Here is a 16,701-nt window from a genome sequence, read left to right as displayed (position 1 = left end):
CTAACCCCTAACCCCTAACCCGAACCCCTACCCCCAGAAATGAAAAGTTTAGGATAGTTAAACGTTTAAAAACATTGATAAATTTAAAATATTTAATAGTCTAAAAACATATGTAGGGTTATGACAAGCAGGTTCTAGCAAGTTAATTAAAAAAAAAGAAAAACATCTTATAAACAAAATAAAATGATAGATAAAACTACAAAAATATGAAAAGTTAAGAAACATTTGCGGGGTTTCAATAAGGAGTTAGTAGTAAGCTCATTAAGACGTAAATACATATTAAAAACAATACAAAACGTCAGATAAAAGTAAAAACAGATGAAAGGTTTAGCATATTTACAAGCTAAAAACGTTTAAAAATTAAAAAAAACATGTTCAAGTTAAAAAACAAATTATATGAGGGGTTATAATTAGCTAAAGGGAAAGTTCAGGGTATTAAGGGGTTAATAGTGGAGTGGGCAGGGCTTAAAAGCAAGGCGGGACGAGGAGGAGAGAACGAGTATAAAAGGGAGGAGAGCAGACGCTGCTGCTCAGTTGCAATTGGAAGCAGCAGGAGACGAAAACTTATTGAGTTCATTTCAGTACTTGTTAATAGATAGTTGATTACGTATATAGCAAAAGTGAATCCTATCTATTAAATAAAAATTACTCATATATTATAACACATAACTGGTACTGGTGTGTTTATTATACATATATAACAAAGGCAACTCCTGTTTATTAAGATATTTGTTATACTCTGATTATAAAGTATAACAAATTATATAGAAACAAAAAAAAAAAAAAAATTGGAAATACACTGATAAAAATAAGATATGGAGGGCGAGTGGACAGTGGTCCGCCATGGACGGCGACGCCAACCTACACGTCAGGGGCAGGGACCAGGTGCTGGGTGGGTTTGCGGTGGGAAGGACCGTGCACTCACCTTTCTCTCCAGGAGGCGGGCGCAATTCCCCTATCCTGTGAGGGGAGGGGCTCAGTCCTTCTCGCCTAACCCTAACCCCAACTCCAACCCTAACACTAACTCCTAAAACTAACCCTAACCCAAATATTTAATTTGAAAAACAGAATAAATAATTTCTCCGACCGACGTTTTTTTCTTTATTTTTCTAGCTTTGCTTTTTTTCATGACTCGCATGAGTTTCGGTCACTTCCGTTGCCGCTTTTGCAATTGCAATTTGTTTCAATGTTGTCGTGTTTTCACTTTTGCAGTCGTGCGAGGTTCAGCGTTCTTGTGTCGTGGAGTTTGCAATTGTTGTGACCATTCTCGGCCACCGTACTTTTGTCCTTGTCTGGAGCAACAAAGTCTGACATCATAGCTTGTGTTTGGAAGGAGATAAGACCAACAGCTGCACCTCACGAAGGGTGAAGGGGATTGGGGTGGGGACTTTGCAACACTTTCATGTACTGTACTTGTCTTGATTTGATTTTATTTATTTTTTCATTTGCAGTTCGTTACACTTTACGTATAAACCTATTGAGATTCATTTCATTTTCCATTATCAGCTATCCATTTTCAACTGTGGAGGGCTGGCTGGAGTAAATTCACACAAATAAAAATGTTTCTTTTCTTTCATTTTTTTCCCTCTTATCCTTCCTGAAGTGTCTCAATCCTTTTGTCCACATTATGAACGTCCTTGTCATGCTCGCATTGAGAAGTGTCCATTTTTGGAGACGCATGTCGTGCATCTTACCCAGATAAGCGAGTGCGTTCTGTTTGCTCTTTTCTGTGTTCTTAAACATTTCGCCTCGAGCCTCGAACTGTCTCGGCGCAACCGACAATGAAAGGCAACAAAGAAAAGAGCCCTGATGCACTCTTAATGCGGGATGCGCGCACACGTGTGCTGGAGGGATTCAAGCTGCTCAACAACTGTCTGGCGGTGACCCACAGCTTTGGGCAACAACACCAACACCAACTCTGCTCCACAGACTGCAGCACCCGCAACCAACTAGAAGCGAAAACTTGAAGCTGTCCTTTTCGTGTCGATATTTGCGCATGAGGGCTTTTACTTTAGTTGGAAAAAAAACAACTGCAGTCAGGCCAGCCTCCACTTGCAAAGACCAAGTCAAGTCAACCGCCACTCTTATTTTCAATGCTGTGCAACACGGTACATTACGGTAATGTGCCGAAAGCGCTTGTTGATGGACACCTTCAAAATCAAAGCTGTGAAACTCAAGTATGCACGTCAGTGGTTTGGATTTAAAATAATGTTATTAAACTTGTCTTTTCACCCAACATTCCAACGCCCCACCTTGGTCCTATTTTGTTGCAGCCAACCCAGTCTGGCCTGGTGCCAGACGGCCACTTGATGGCAGGTTGACCACAACTTTTCAGAGCATGTAGCAAAAAAAATAAACACACTTTTCCTTTACTTAAACATTTCGGATTTAATTAATTCAAGTCCGACAGGATTTTCTTACAATTTGAATGAGGAGATTATTGACATGAGTCATTCCTGTACGTGTGAACGTGTGAATGGGAAATGAAAAGTACAAGCGTCTTTCGGTTGGAGTTGCATGAGATTTTAGGATCTTAAATTCTCATAGTCTGTCTGTATGCACTGCAAGCAACAGGAAGTAGCAATTTTTTGTATTTTTTTTTTTATTTTATTGTCAAGGAGGATGTACGAAGGCCTCCAGCAACTATGGCAGACCTGTCATTTTCTTGCAGAAATGTCACTTTTACGGCCCAAATGGAAGCAATAGAAGCAGGTCATTGTCACAGTTGGTGGATGGAGGCTGCGAGGATGTGACAAGGATGAGGGCTGCAGGGGGGGGTGTAATGTGCGGTGGGGGGAAACGCGGCTTGCTGGGGGAGAGAGAGGTCACAAACTGACCTGTGGAAACGTCTGCAATCAGAACACGTTGGTGAGATGCGCGTTTTTGTTGACGACCGATACGAGGATGTTGATGAAAGTGTAACGACTGTCAAAGTCCGTTCGTTTTAGTTGAAAATGGTGGTTTGGTTTCTGGGTCCAACGTGTTTGTTATTGACTTTGACTGCTTGAACTGAATCAAAAGCAATAGTTTGACTTAAATAGCACCTTTAGGTTTTAAGAAAACTAAGATGTTGAAATGGATGAATAAGTTTTAGGTGCTCAGAGGAGGTTCAAAATTCTTAGTGAGGGGAAAATGAAGCTTCGAATTTGCTTCATTAACCAGCTGCTATATTTTTGAGTCCTCTAGATGGCACTGTTGCTTTAAGAAATGGCAATTCATTGTGCTTTCTGCACATTGTTGAACAGAGAGTGCCATCTACAGGAGTCCAAAAATACTACAACTGGTTCATGAAGCAGATTTGAAGCTTCATTTACCCATCACTACTAATTACTAGGATGGACAACTGTTTTTGTATTTTGTAAAGAAAAAAGAATGCCGAGCAGAGGAGGAAATGAGGAAGGAATTGAGACAAAATAAAGACGGCAAGGTAGTTCATGAGGGAAGTCATCCAGGAAAAGAAAACAAGATTCAATCATGGACGCAAAGGAAAACGACAGCAAGTGGCAAGCACACGTGCCTCAGAGTTCTAGATTTCGGGTTGGAACCTCAGATTGGAAGTAATGAGGAAGGACAGAACGGAAAGGGAGATAAGCAAATAAAGTAAAGAACAAAAATAAACGTGAAATGAGGACATGATTATACGTTGCACTAAAAGCAGATATGTACAGAATGTGAGTGCTTACAAATGTGTGTGTGCTTGTGTTTTTGTGTGTGTGTGTGTGTGTGTGTCTGCCCACGGCGATGCTCTAGAATGGCCTGTGCTGAATATAAATCAGGTGACTGAACAGGCGCGGGGTTTCTTCCCGGACAAGCCCAGAAGATTGTGTCATGCCCACTCCTAAATAACTGACACACACACACACATGTACGCAACCCACTTAGCGGGCAACACAACAGGCACTGTATTTACCAGCCAGCCTTCGCTTCGTCCAGACGGAATCACTGACTGGCTCGTCTCGTCTCTGTACGGAAGGACTACTTTTTTTTTTGGTGGAATTCACTGCGGCGGTGCAAATATTTCTAAAGAGGTCGGCCGCTGATGCTGAGGTGTATGAGTGACTCCAAGAGAAGAGCGGTTGACGCGGTAACCATGTGGATCCCGACGCCCGGCATGACTCGCCCTCAGCGGCTGCTGCTCTACGGCACGTGTGCGGTGGCCTTGCTCAACTCTGTGGGCCTCCTGGTGCTTCTGCTGCAGCACAATCAACAACACGTCCTTTTGGAGCAGGCGGGAGCCAGGCTGACCCAGGTGGAGCAGAGCTCCGTGGTGGAGTTTCTCCAGGAGGTGCCCCGAGAACGAGCTCAGAGGCATGTTGGGGAAGCCCGGTATCAATATTCCAGAAACAAGAGGAGCGATGCGCTCGAGCTGGATGAGGAGCAGGAGAAGGCGTTAGAGGTGACGCGAGAGAAGGAGGTCGGGATTGATGACAAGAAGGAGGCAGAGCAAGAGCTGGAGAAGGAGCGTCACAATGAGGAGGATTGGAAGAGCAAACCGCAAGAGGTCAGCCAAGAAGTCGGAGAGGAAACGGAGATGAAAGCGAGGCCCAGTCGGAAGCACAAGCACCGTCATAATCTTCGGTACCACAAGCAAGACGCGCACGATGACATGATGATGATGCTCACTTACTCCATGGTGCCGGTAAGATGAAATCCAACTGGACGCAAGGATAATAATCCCTTTTGCGTGCAAACCAACAATGCTTAGCGCCATAGACGGGCGAACAAATATTGTAGCGCTGCCACTGATATTTGAACACCAACAGTGCAGCAACACACGATGACAGAACAATCCAACAGTGCCACCCGATAGCGGTGGCGTGCACACAAAAAAGCACATTCAATGAAGCAGGAAAATGTGATATTATTATTATTATTATTATTATTCACATTCAATTTAATTCTGTTACGAGTGTTTTCAGGAAGTACAATATTATGCATTTTTTTTTTTTTTTGATTAATGGAATCTTCATTCGGCGGCACGGTGGCCGACTGGTTAGCACGATGGCCTCACAGTGAGAGACAGCATCGGGCGTGGGTTCGATCCCGGTTCCGGCCATCCTGTGTGGAGTTTGTGTGTTCTCCCCGTGCTTGCGTGGGTTTCCTCCGGGTACTCCGGTTTCCTCCCACCATGTTCTGCGTGGGTTTCCTCCGGTTTCCTCCCACATTCCAAAAACATGCATGGCAGGCCGATTGAACACTGGAAATTGCCCCTAGGTATGAGTGTGAGCGCGGATGGTTGTTCGTCTCTGTGTGCCCTGCAATTGGCTGGCAACCAGTTCAGGGTGTCCCCCGCCTACTGGCCGAAGATAGCTGGGATAGGCTCCAGCACCCCCCGCGACCCTCCCAAGCGAGGAGAAGCGGTACAGATGATGGATGGATGGATGGAATCTTCATTCATGTCGATGGGGAAAGATGATTTTGAGTTTATTCGCATCTCGCGCAACGACTGTATAGGTATAGACTTTTACATCCCAACCATCGATGAGGACTGAATCCTGTTGCTAATTATGAAAATTCTTGAAATGAAAACCTCCTCGCCCCCCCCACACACAAAGTCAAACTTTGTATATTGTATATATTTGCCATTCATTTTATTCAATAATTGGTATGAAAAAAACATTTTTTTTATTTAAAAATAAATTCTGATTTTGTTCTGAAAAAATAATTTTACACATCATTTTTTCTTTCTTTTACCTCTTTTCTAACGTCATGTACAGAAAATGCAGCACACTTGTCCATTTTAAGATTACAATGTGATAGCAGATAATCAATGACAGTTTTAAGACATGGTGACAACATGGTACAATGTCTTAAAATTGAGAAAAATCTTAGCTACCCCTTCATTCTTACTTCAATGAAATGTTTTTTGTTTTTTTTATTTCCAGATTAAATTGTTGGTCGACATTTGTAACAGCACCAAAGGAGTCTGCCTAGCCGGTACTGTGTGACCCACACATACATGCTTTGTATTCGCTTTCAAATGATCTAACGTTCCTCAATTGTCTGTTCCAGGACCCCCGGGACCACCCGGTATGTCATGAGGTTTTGTCTGTTGTGCATCCTCGCTCAGGGTCTGAGCCCGCCCAATCATTTTTTTTTGTGTTGTTGCAGGATTGCCCGGTGCGGACGGCATGCCCGGCGTTAACGGGACGGATGGCATTCCGGGGATGAATGGGCTTCCTGGTGCTGACGGTAAACGAGGAAAAAGAGGTTAGCACTAGGCCCGTCAAGAACAAATCGTTTTAGAATCGATGATTCGAACAATTACTAGATCGAGGTCAAGTGTCTCTCATGAACGTTTAGGTTGTTCGACGGGAGGACTTATTAAAAAAAAATAAAAAGAACAAAGAAAGAAAGAAAGGGAACGATCCATCCAGGACTGTCAGGAGTTTTTTGTTTGAGTGTTTTTTTTGGGTGAGAAGTTTTATTGGTCAATTTGAGAGGTTTTGGCGTGATTTTTTTTGATGAAAGGTTTTTGAGAGATTGAGAGGATTTGGGTGCAGTGAGAGGTTTTTTTTTTTTTGGTGCTGGTAAGATTTTTTTTCCTTGTGATTGAGAGGTTTGTTGGTGAAGTCAGAGGATTTTTTTCCCTGGGTGAGTTTAAATTTTTTGTTTGTGTGGAAGAGTTTTTCTTTGATAAATGGAGAATTATTATTTTTTTTCATGTGAATGACTGTTTTTTTGGTGCACCGTATGTGAGACGTTTTGGTGTGAGGCTTTTTTTTATTTCCCGTTAGAGTTCTTAAATGAGAGTGACGTTTTTTTTTAGTTTTTTTTTTATTGTGAGTGAGATTTTTTTTTCGGTGTGAGTCAGAGGTTTTTGCTTTGTGTGAGAGCGCCTGGTATTTTCGTCCCATACAGCATCTCATATCAATTTCTCGATCTCAGGGGATGTTTTTTAAGAGTACTGTTGATTGCATGAACACAATCTTGGCTGTCGCCGACAGGACTGCCGGGGGAAAAAGGAGAGCCGGGGGAAAAGGGAGAGCAAGGAGAGCCCGGTCCCCCTGGAGAGGATGGCCAACCGACCAATGACGTCATCACTGAGGGTGAGTCATGACGGACTGTTGGCACTCCGATAATCATGCTCCCTGAGGCTTTGAAAAATTTTGTGCAGGTCCTCCTGGCCCCCCTGGCCCCCCTGGACCCGTGGGGCCCCCTGGACCTCCAGGACCTCAGGGGCCCCCGAGAACGAGGCACCACAGAGCCCACATACAAGCAGCTCAGACCATGGGTGAGGGGCGAGCGAGAGAGAGAGAGAGAGAGAGACTTTCGGGGGTGTTTCATTTGAAATCACTTTCTTTAATTCTTCTCTTCCAGAACCATTCTATTCAATTCCAAATGACGAGATGTTGTTTGTAAAGACGACTGGGAAAGTCCACGAGAAGGCACCAAAGAGGAACGGTGTGTTCAAAGCAAGGCTATGATAGTTTGGGATTTTTTCCTTCGTCTTGATTTTTGGTTTTCAAATTTCGTTAGTTTTAATTAGGTTTGCTAGTTTTTAGTTTTTACTATAATTATTATTATTTTTTAAATGCTTCGTTTTAGTTTAATTTTTACAAGTATCAGTACTTGTTTTTTAAATGCTACTTGTAACTTTCGTTTAATTTCCCCCCCAGAGTGCCTGATCAAGTCACTGATCAACCCCAGAAATGTGACAAAGATGGAAAGCACATTTGGGACGTGGATGAAGGACACAGCCGTCCTCAACGACGAACGCGTTTGGGTGGCGGAGCACTTTTCGGGTTTGTTGGACTCTGATGGCATCGCACTGTCGCACAGAATTGCTTTGAAGGAGGAATGCGATGTGTTTGCTCTCAGGTCGTGTGCTGAGGGAGTATCAGAGCATTGCGGCGTTGCAACACAACAGCAGTGACATGGTGAATGTTCGCAAGTTCTACCAAGGTTGCGGTCACACGGTGCACAACGGCTCCTTCTACTATCAGATCGCTGGCACGTCCAGCATTGCCAGGTAAGCGATGTCACCCAAACTCATGGAAAGCCATTTGCATCTTTATCCCATGTCCGTGTTTTGCTCATAGTGATGAGTAAATGAAGCTTCGATTCTGCTTCATTTAGCATTTTTGGATGGCACTCTCTGTTCAAGCACAATGAATTGCCATTTTTTTTAAACCCCTATATTTACCAACAGTGCCATCTAGAGGACTCAAAAATACAGCAGCTGGTTCATGAAGCAAATTTGAAGCTTCATTTTCCCATCACGAGCAAGACACTTAAGCGCATGGGATGACAACATTTTTCTAGTTGGGCATGTGCTTATTTTACAATGGTTTAAAGTTGTTTTTTTTAATCCAGTACGGTACAGCTGTATTGAAACTTCATTCGCATTTATTGTTCAACAGTTTGTTTTTGAACAATTATTTAAATATTAAAGTGTCACCATACATGCACAAACCACAAAACAACATAACATAGTGACAACAATATACTCACAAAAATAAAACATTCACAAACAAGTCAACGCTTGACTGAAATCATCAATAGAAATTCCAAACATATGCGCAAAAGTCTGCTGCAGGACGTTTGGAGCTAAAATAATCTAAAAATGGTTGCCACACCTCGCAGAACCTCCGAACCAAGCCCCTGGTAGAGTATTTCAGTTCCTCAAGTTGCAAACGTGACATCACATCATCGTTGACGACTTCCAATGAGACAAAATAAAGCGTCGGGCCAACAAAGAGGAGAGCTAAGCACAAAACTGATTGCAGTACATATAAAAAAAAAAAAGCAAGTGAGAAGCGGATGTTTCACGCGTAGCGGATGTGTTGTGTTTGGTGACAGATTTGATTTGGACACCAAGAAGCTTCGCACCCTCACAGTCGATAACGCTCTCTATCACAACCTGGCCTATCTGCTGCACAACTCCAAGACCTACTTCAAACTGGCGGCGGACGAGAACGGCCTGTGGCTGATCTTCGCCTCCGACATGGATGAGAGCATTGTGGTGGCCCAACTGGACCAGAAGACTTTCTCCATCACCTCGTACATAAACACCACCTATCCTCGCACGAAGGCCGGCAACGCTTTCATCGCCTGCGGCGTGCTCTACGTCACGGACACCAAGGACGCCAGAGTCACCTTTGCGTATGACTTGCTGAAGGGCAAAGCGGTGAATGTGACCTTTGACCTGAGGCCTCCAGATGGAGTGCTGGCGATGCTCTCCTACAGCCCCAAGGACCGACATCTGTATGTGTGGGACAACAACTACGTCAAACTCTACGTGGTCCACTTCATCTCCGATGAGTGACGGACGACATGCAACGGAGTTGATCGTCAAACTCGATTTGTTTTACATGTCGGAAATTTACCATTAGACGAGGGATTCTCAAAGTGTCCACAGAGGGGTCGTTGAATCAAATCTTCCAACTGTGCATGTCTCAGCGGCTTAAATTTCCAGTAGGGATACAGTTGATCAAATATGAAATTATAGTTTGTGCCTTGAGATACAAGTCGGCATTCTTTTTTTTTTTTGCAAAAACAAAGCCATGCTGGTCTATGCCGTATTTTTCGATAAACTGTTAAGACGGGCTACATTACACCGCTGAACAGTTGATTTAATTCTCATTTCTCGTACACGTGCGCACACTTTCGAGTGTTTCTACCGCCACACCCCACATCTTTTTAGAATTAGAATTAGAATTAGAAATCCCTTTATTGTCATTGTACTCAAGAGTGCAACGAGATTAGTGGGCTCCCCTCTCCAGTGCAATACAACAATAATACAGACAAATATATAAATTAGATAAATAAGAGAGTGCAATGGAAAATAAGCTTAGAGCTCATACACTAAAATATTATAGAATGCAAATGTTTCCAAATTACAAAAATATTTGGCGAGGCTGCAACAAATTAACGGCATATTTAGTCCACGGCAAAAGAAGATTTGAGTGTGTTTACGGAATGAACAAAAATCTCGAGGCACCATTGTAAGGACATTTTAAGTGCAGTTCAGTTGTATTTAACTTTTAAGTCCAATCCATTTAATATTTCAACATTTATTGAGGTATTTATTTTCATTTTAAATATGTGCAATATATTTGAATTGAAGCATTCTTTCAGTGCTCCCCCCCCTCCCTGTGTATGTTCAAATTTTGTACAATGTAGCTCACGATAACATAGAAGACACTTTTGAGGAACAAAACCTCCACCTCATTTCTAGTTCCTGTATTTTTTAACGTTTGTCGTACTTGGTATAAAACGTTCAAGAAAAAGGATGATAATGTGTGTATAAAGTAGGAGTGTTGTATTTATATCCAATTTTCAGTTGTTTTTTTAACGTGACATTCTTGAGTTACTAACAGATTTTTCAGCATTTATATCAAACAAAAAACAATTTTTTTAAGCTACGTGTTGATATATAATTTGCATGATTTTATCTCGATGTATTTGATCTCTTTCTCTCTATCTTGTACATAGTATGCAATACAACAGTGACATTATTTCGATGGACAGGAAGAAAAAGGAAGTAATAATGACAACAGCGCCAAATCACCGGATGAAATAAAAATAATTTATTCACTTTACAAAGGTAAATCTCACATCATGACCTGTTCTTTCTTTCTTTCTTTCTGGCGTCAGTGCCTTTGCAAGAACCTGCCCGTGATACTTGTTTGTGTTGCTGTGCATGCACACACACTTAGACACACACACACACACGCACACACACATACAATACATATAGTGGGCGGAAATACAGGACAGAAACATAAAATCTGTTGAATAAATACCTTCCATACACCAAACAAAAGTGACATCTAATTCAGCCGCTTTCATACAAACCAAAAATAAAGAAATGCTTTCATGTTTGTACAAGCTGCTGGGATATTTCATAGATTTATATCGATATAGAACTATTTCAAACATTTGACTACGAGGCCAAATAAAACCAGACATTCATTTGTATTGAACGGTTTCTTATTCAATCACCTATTTGAAAGAAATCCTTTTAGCCTCGCCATAATTTGAGTGCAAGTATCTATTCGTTATGGGTCAACAATAAAAACAACTAGCAAGGTAACACACACTTACAGACAATAGACTGTGTTGCACGTGTCCCAGTCAAGTCCGATACAGTAAAACCCCTTACATTCCTAAAACAAAAAGGCATTAAGTTAAACCGTTTTCAACACAGGAAGAGTCAACCAAAAACAAACACATCAATAAATAATAAAATTCAATTGTTTAAAAAAAAAAAACAACAACAAAACAACCTAAAATAAAATTCAACATCTTGTGCCAAAAAAAATACCAGAAGTGAACTTTTGTTTCCGCTGAGGGTGATTGAAGATGCGGGGAGCAGACACATGAAAACATCAAAATCACAGTCACGAGAGTAAAACATCATCTTCCCAAAAGGAATGTTCTAGCAGTGAAGCTGCCGCACAAACAGGCATTTGCGGGCAGGTGGGCGGCCACACACACACACACACTCACAAGGCCAGACCAGGACAGGTCAGTGTTCGTGAAAGTGGGGGCGGGGGGGGGATCACTACAGGAGCAATGCAGCATCAACTCTCTTCCATAAGGGCTGAGAAAAGCCAGGCATAAAGGAGGGAGGAGTGGAAAAAACATTTCGAAACAAAATGTCCAACAAGTTGATTCACACTTTGGATACCACGGACTTAAGAACAAACCACAGTGCTGGTTACAGTAGATGCTAAGAGAGAGTTCAGCTGTGGGCACAAAATGACGACAGTTACACACTTTTTCAAAGTTTTGCCAGAGTACTTTTACAGAGCACTATCAACAGACCTGTGATTGCACCGCGGAACGAGAACAGGACATGCATAGCTTCCCTACGGACACGCTCTAAGAGTAGAGATTCTTCAAGAAAAGAACAAGAAATCTAGCTTTAAAATCAAGTACGTTACTTTATGCTTGAAACTTTTGCTTGTAGCCTTCGGGGGAAACACATTTTTGCAGCTCCGTTTGTCACTCACACGTCAACTTACGAGCAATTTAAAAGATGCCCAACGTATGGCAATCTTTAGATCAGCTCGTGAGTGTTACATAAGCGTTTTTTTCCCCCCTCTTTGGACGTTCAAAAGTGGAAGAAAATTACAGGACGTCGACCAAGCTGCTGTGGATGTTGTAGCGGTCGGGGAGGACCCTCATCTTCAGGGTGCCGTCAGCACCGCAAGTGAAGATGCGATTACCGGGACGCGTTTCTACCTGCATGACGCCGGCGCCGATGTTGCGAAAGATGGACTGTTTGGCATGCTCGCTGCCAAAGGAGTGCATGAGCCCGTGGCCGGCGAGCTTCCACACCTGGAGAAAAATCACGGCACAGGCCACATGATCACTATAACAGTAGGGCGGTCATTATGCCCGATTTTTATTCATTTTGGGGGGGAGGGAAGTATTGTCATGTCACCTTCATGTTGCCCTCCGCAGAGCCGGTGACAAAGAAATCCTCGAAGGCATCCAAGGCCAGCGCCTTGATGGCCGAGTCATGGGCTTGGAAAGTGTGGAGCAGCTGCCTTTGGCGGATGTCAAACACGCACACAAAGCCCTTTCGGCCTCCTGTGATCAGCAGCTGCTGTTTAGGAGCATACTGGAGCACGGTGGCCCCGTTCTCATGACATGGGAAGGCTGAAGGCACAGAAAGGAACAAATCCAGAGGAACAGTTTTGCGTACGGAGAACACGATAGTCATATACGGCGCTGCCTGGCGTTCTTACCATGGACCATGGTATTGCCGGGTGAAATCAGAGTGTCCCACAGACAAACATTTCTGTGCAAACAAAATGAGTTGCGTCACTGTGTACCAAAAAGGGAAAGAGCGATGCTGTCGAAACAAAGACCCGACGCTCACCTGTTATCATTGGACTGTCCAGCTGTGGCGATGAGACTCGAGGATGTGATGAAAGCAAAATCGCCACACGTCTTTGTGTGGCATTGCCAACTCTGCCAACGACATCAGACAAAAGTAGATGTTGTTCAAGAGACTATCAGCCCTTCTTCCATTTTATTATTCTTTGGCCACGGACAAGAATGACCTTTTGATTTAAGAACTGGAAGCTACCGCCATTGGCCGTCAAAACGACGAGCAACACATTGCAAAACATGCGGAAATGTTGCTCATATTCTCAGAACCATCTTTTTTTTTTCTTTGACATTGCTTACAGTCCAGTGATTTGGCAGCCAGCATAAGAAGCTTCTGCTTCTGAAATTAAAACGGAATTCTTTTCCATGATCAACAGAGGTGATCGCTTCTCCTTCTTTAAAAGAAAATAGTTTCAAACATTTGCTCCATGCAGTGCCGTAAGCAAATAATTGCCTGTTTCATTACCCAAGAATGGAACAAGATATTGCTCGCCTGTCCAAAAATGGATGCATGAAGTCATCTGGTAAAGAACATTGTAACATTTTCAAGTGTTGCAAAAAGAATTTTACCCAAATTATAAGACTCAATCCAGCAATTAACAAAGAATTCAAAAAAAATAAAAAGTTTCATGGCTTTTAATAGGCCCAAATTGGCCACAAGACAAACAAAAGTTATCATTTTTAAAATGAAACAAAAATGTCCTTACATTTACATGAACACAACTATGACGGTGCAAAAGTAAAAGCAATGGGCAGAGGGGCGGTGAACTCACCAGGTAAGGTTTGGGGTTGGAGGACGTCTGGTTGACTTGCCACAGACTGAGAAATCCCTCTCCGTCAGCGACGCCACACTAGAGCAATCAGAGAAACCGCATCAGGCAGACTAAACATAGCGAATGAGGACGGTGCGTGTGCGCGCGTACCTTGTTGCCCTGGGAGTTGAAATAGAGTCGGGTGACACGAGCGTTGCCTGCTTGTCTGAAGCAGATGAGCTGCTGAGGTCGGTTCCATTCAAACATTCGCACACTGCCATCCTGGGCTCCTGTCATGTCTGACACACACACACACACACACACACGCGCACACCACATGCTGAATTGATTATCAAGTATTTTAAGAATGCCTCAATAGTCTACCACCCCTTGTTCAAATGTCAGGTTTTTGTGTGGGGGGGGGGGACCAGAGACCAAGGTAAAACCTTTCAAAGTTTTTTTCCCCACTTGTGACCTTTAACCTGCGCAACTCAATTGAAAAAAGGAAATGTTTGAGCGTGAAGTAAAAATAAGCTGAGACAATACGGTTGCATAACTGTTCACACCCTCTTCTGTTATGTGGCTGTGATCAGGATGAAGAAATAGAATATATGTTGTCACTTTTAGCATGCTTTACCTGACTTTTTTTTCTTATTTCATTTCTGCAGAAGTTTGAGCGTAGGCTACACTCTGACTGCTATTGTGAACGGTTCATAATTTCCTCCAACTTGTTTCACCTGAAGAAAAACAGCCCCAAAGTTCGATGGCTGGAAACGCCATGCTTTATTGTATGTTTTTTGTTTCCTTTTTTTTTTTATTTGGGTGTTTTTGTGCCAAGTATGACAAAAAATGGTTGTGTTTTGTTTTGGCACCATCTTGTGGTACCCCAGAGCCAAGGAATGACACGAAAAGGAGTTGAAAAACGCTGTAGCGCCTTTCCACAATCTTATGGTATCGATAGGCAAATAAAAATCATTTGAGAGGAACTTCAAAAACCTTTCAAGTTTTTGCTACCCACGGCAAGACTTGGTTTCTAGCCACTGGGAATAGTGATGGAACTAGGTACTTGCATTGAAATGTATTCTATTGTTTCTACTAAAGTGTAATGAGAGCACAGTGAAAACGATACTTACAATACTGATAGATGGGGTGGGACGTCATTCGCTTGACGTTATTAAGATTCCTCTTCATGATCTGGAAAAGGAAAAAAAAACACATCAATGCATGACAGATACGTTGAAACTCTCATCTAACAAGTCCCCCCCCTCCCCATCTTACAATCTGCATCATAAAGCATCCATTTATCAACACGGCTGGAACGAGGAGAGCCCAGAGCGCATGCAAGTGTGACGCAAACCTGCACCTTGGGTACACGGCTGTGAGAGTGGCTGCTATCTGTGTTTCTCTGTCCATCTCAGCCACGCAAACAAACTCGCTGCCTGTATCAGCCTCCATAGACTCAGCAGGCCAGCTGTTTAGGCGGCACATCGGAGTTTTCCTCCACATTGATAAGAATTGAAAAGACTAACTTCTCTGGCTATAGATGAAGAAACGTATTGAGCTGAACTATTTTGTCCTCTAAAGTTGATATTTTCTATATGCTTATCCGATCGGGTCGTGGGGGCAGCACCTTAAACAGGGAAGCCCAGACTTCCCTCTCCCCGTGCCGGGTCGTCCTCCTCCCAGTGGGACATGCGCGGAACACCTCATCAGGGAGGCATCCAGGTGGCATCCTGATAAGATGCCCGAGTCACCTCATCACCTCATCTGGCTCCTCTCAATGCGGAGGAGCAGCGGCTCGACTCTGAGTTCCTCCCAGATGACCGAGCTTCTCACCTCATCTCTAAGGGTGAGCCCGGACACCCTGCGAAGGAAACTCCTTTCGGCCGCTTGAATCCGGCATCTTATCCTTTCGGTCACGACCCACATCTCGTGACCATAGGTGAGTGTAGCAATGTCGCTCGAGTCCGCATCAATGTCGACACAGCACCGACCCGCGCTTCAAACTTGGCTGTGAAGCGCTCCAGTGAGAGAGAAAGTTGAAGATCATGGCATGCAGAAGACATCGGTCCCACATTATCTTACTGAGACCTCCAAACCGGAACCCCTCAACACCTCGGCTACGCCTCGGGATTCTGTCCATAAAAGGTCTGAAAATAATCTGTGACGGGGCAGCCTTGGCGCCGTCCGACCCTCACTGGAAACTAATTTAATAAACTAAAAAAAAAAAAAAAAAAAAAAGACTGCATTCTGTAACATTCTTGATGGCCAACACTAGGCTCTATGTTGTCTCGTGCTTCAGAGCTAAACTTAGTATCCCCTGGTGGAAATAATTGAGAACTACGTCCAATTACATTCTGGATTTTAATCGCTTTCCCTTTGTGGAGCTGTCAGGTCGACGCTGTAATCTTTGGCTTTTGTACGTGTACTCCAGCCACCTTCCACAGTCCAAAAATCTGCCTATGAGCTGCATTCAGACTTTCACTTGTCCACGAATGTGAAGGTGAGTGCAAACAGGGTTTGTTGGGATTCATTACGGGACGGTCGTGTAAATGCGTGCATGAGCTTGTACCACGCTGGCTCCCATGCTGGTCTGCCCGCTGCCCAACCACGGCATGGATGCAGAGACGGGGATCTGCGGAGGTGCAAAGGGACCGGAGCTGGCCTGGGCAATGTTGGTGTGAGATGATTTGTAGTCGACGTCATCAGAACTGTAGAAAGATTGCGTACTTTACAATCGAACATTAGCAAATAGCTTGTGCTTAACATTAAAGAAGTTGTTTTGAGGAAACGGAAAAGCTCGATCAGACCTGCGTGACTCCTTATCAAAGTCCTCTCCGATCCAGGTGTAGGGTTGAACAGCCACCAGTGTCGACACATCGACTTCCTGGACATCATGGGTGGAGGCCAGCACGATTTCATTTGAGTTGGCCTGACAAAATGTGCGAGCAGGTCGGGATGGAGGGAACCATACGATTATTGTCTCATTTGCAAGAAACATTGTCAAACGCAGTTGCAATTATTAGAAGTACTCTAATTCGAGTTACTTTATTCCGAAGCGGCAATGGTGTCTATGGGGAAGTTTCTTTTGGGGGCTCTACTC

General features: G+C 43.4%; 2 protein-coding genes across 5 annotated transcripts in view; one reads left to right on the top strand and one right to left on the bottom strand.

Annotated features, from left to right (window-relative positions):
• Positions 1-3,852: 3,852 nt before the first annotated feature.
• Positions 3,853-9,635, top strand: gldn (gliomedin). The gene is made up of 10 exons (XM_088295443.1): positions 3,853-4,639; positions 5,886-5,937; positions 6,013-6,030; positions 6,112-6,210; positions 6,948-7,049; positions 7,118-7,234; positions 7,321-7,404; positions 7,620-7,745; positions 7,822-7,972; positions 8,803-9,635. Exons 1-10 carry the CDS (start codon positions 4,040-4,042, stop codon positions 9,266-9,268), a joined length of 1,815 nt encoding a protein of 604 aa, XP_088151569.1. The 5' UTR covers positions 3,853-4,039; the 3' UTR covers positions 9,269-9,635.
• An 874-nt stretch (positions 9,636-10,509) lies between these two features.
• Positions 10,510-16,701, bottom strand: part of dmxl2 (Dmx-like 2) — a 33,875-nt gene continuing 27,683 nt past the window's right edge. For all 4 annotated transcript variants that reach the window (XM_088295414.1, XM_088295410.1, XM_088295412.1 and 1 more), the window contains 9 exons: positions 16,409-16,530; positions 16,171-16,309; positions 14,732-14,792; positions 13,770-13,897; positions 13,620-13,697; positions 12,836-12,927; positions 12,702-12,754; positions 12,395-12,612; positions 10,510-12,288 (listed from right to left, as the gene is read on the bottom strand). In XM_088295414.1, the coding sequence (XP_088151540.1) occupies positions 12,079-12,288; positions 12,395-12,612; positions 12,702-12,754; positions 12,836-12,927; positions 13,620-13,697; positions 13,770-13,897; positions 14,732-14,792; positions 16,171-16,309; positions 16,409-16,530 (1,101 nt within the window). In that variant the 3' untranslated portion in view covers positions 10,510-12,078. The remainder of the gene's footprint in view (positions 12,289-12,394; positions 12,613-12,701; positions 12,755-12,835; positions 12,928-13,619; positions 13,698-13,769; positions 13,898-14,731; positions 14,793-16,170; positions 16,310-16,408; positions 16,531-16,701) is intronic.

Source organism: Idiotropiscis lumnitzeri, chromosome 5 (assembly GCF_059441095.1).
Source record: "Idiotropiscis lumnitzeri isolate Australia: NSW breed Sydney's pygmy pipehorse chromosome 5, RoL_Ilum_1.0, whole genome shotgun sequence".
In the NCBI taxonomy this organism is placed as follows: domain Eukaryota; kingdom Metazoa; phylum Chordata; class Actinopteri; order Syngnathiformes; family Syngnathidae; genus Idiotropiscis; species Idiotropiscis lumnitzeri.
This window is presented reverse-complemented; position numbering and strand designations above follow the sequence as displayed.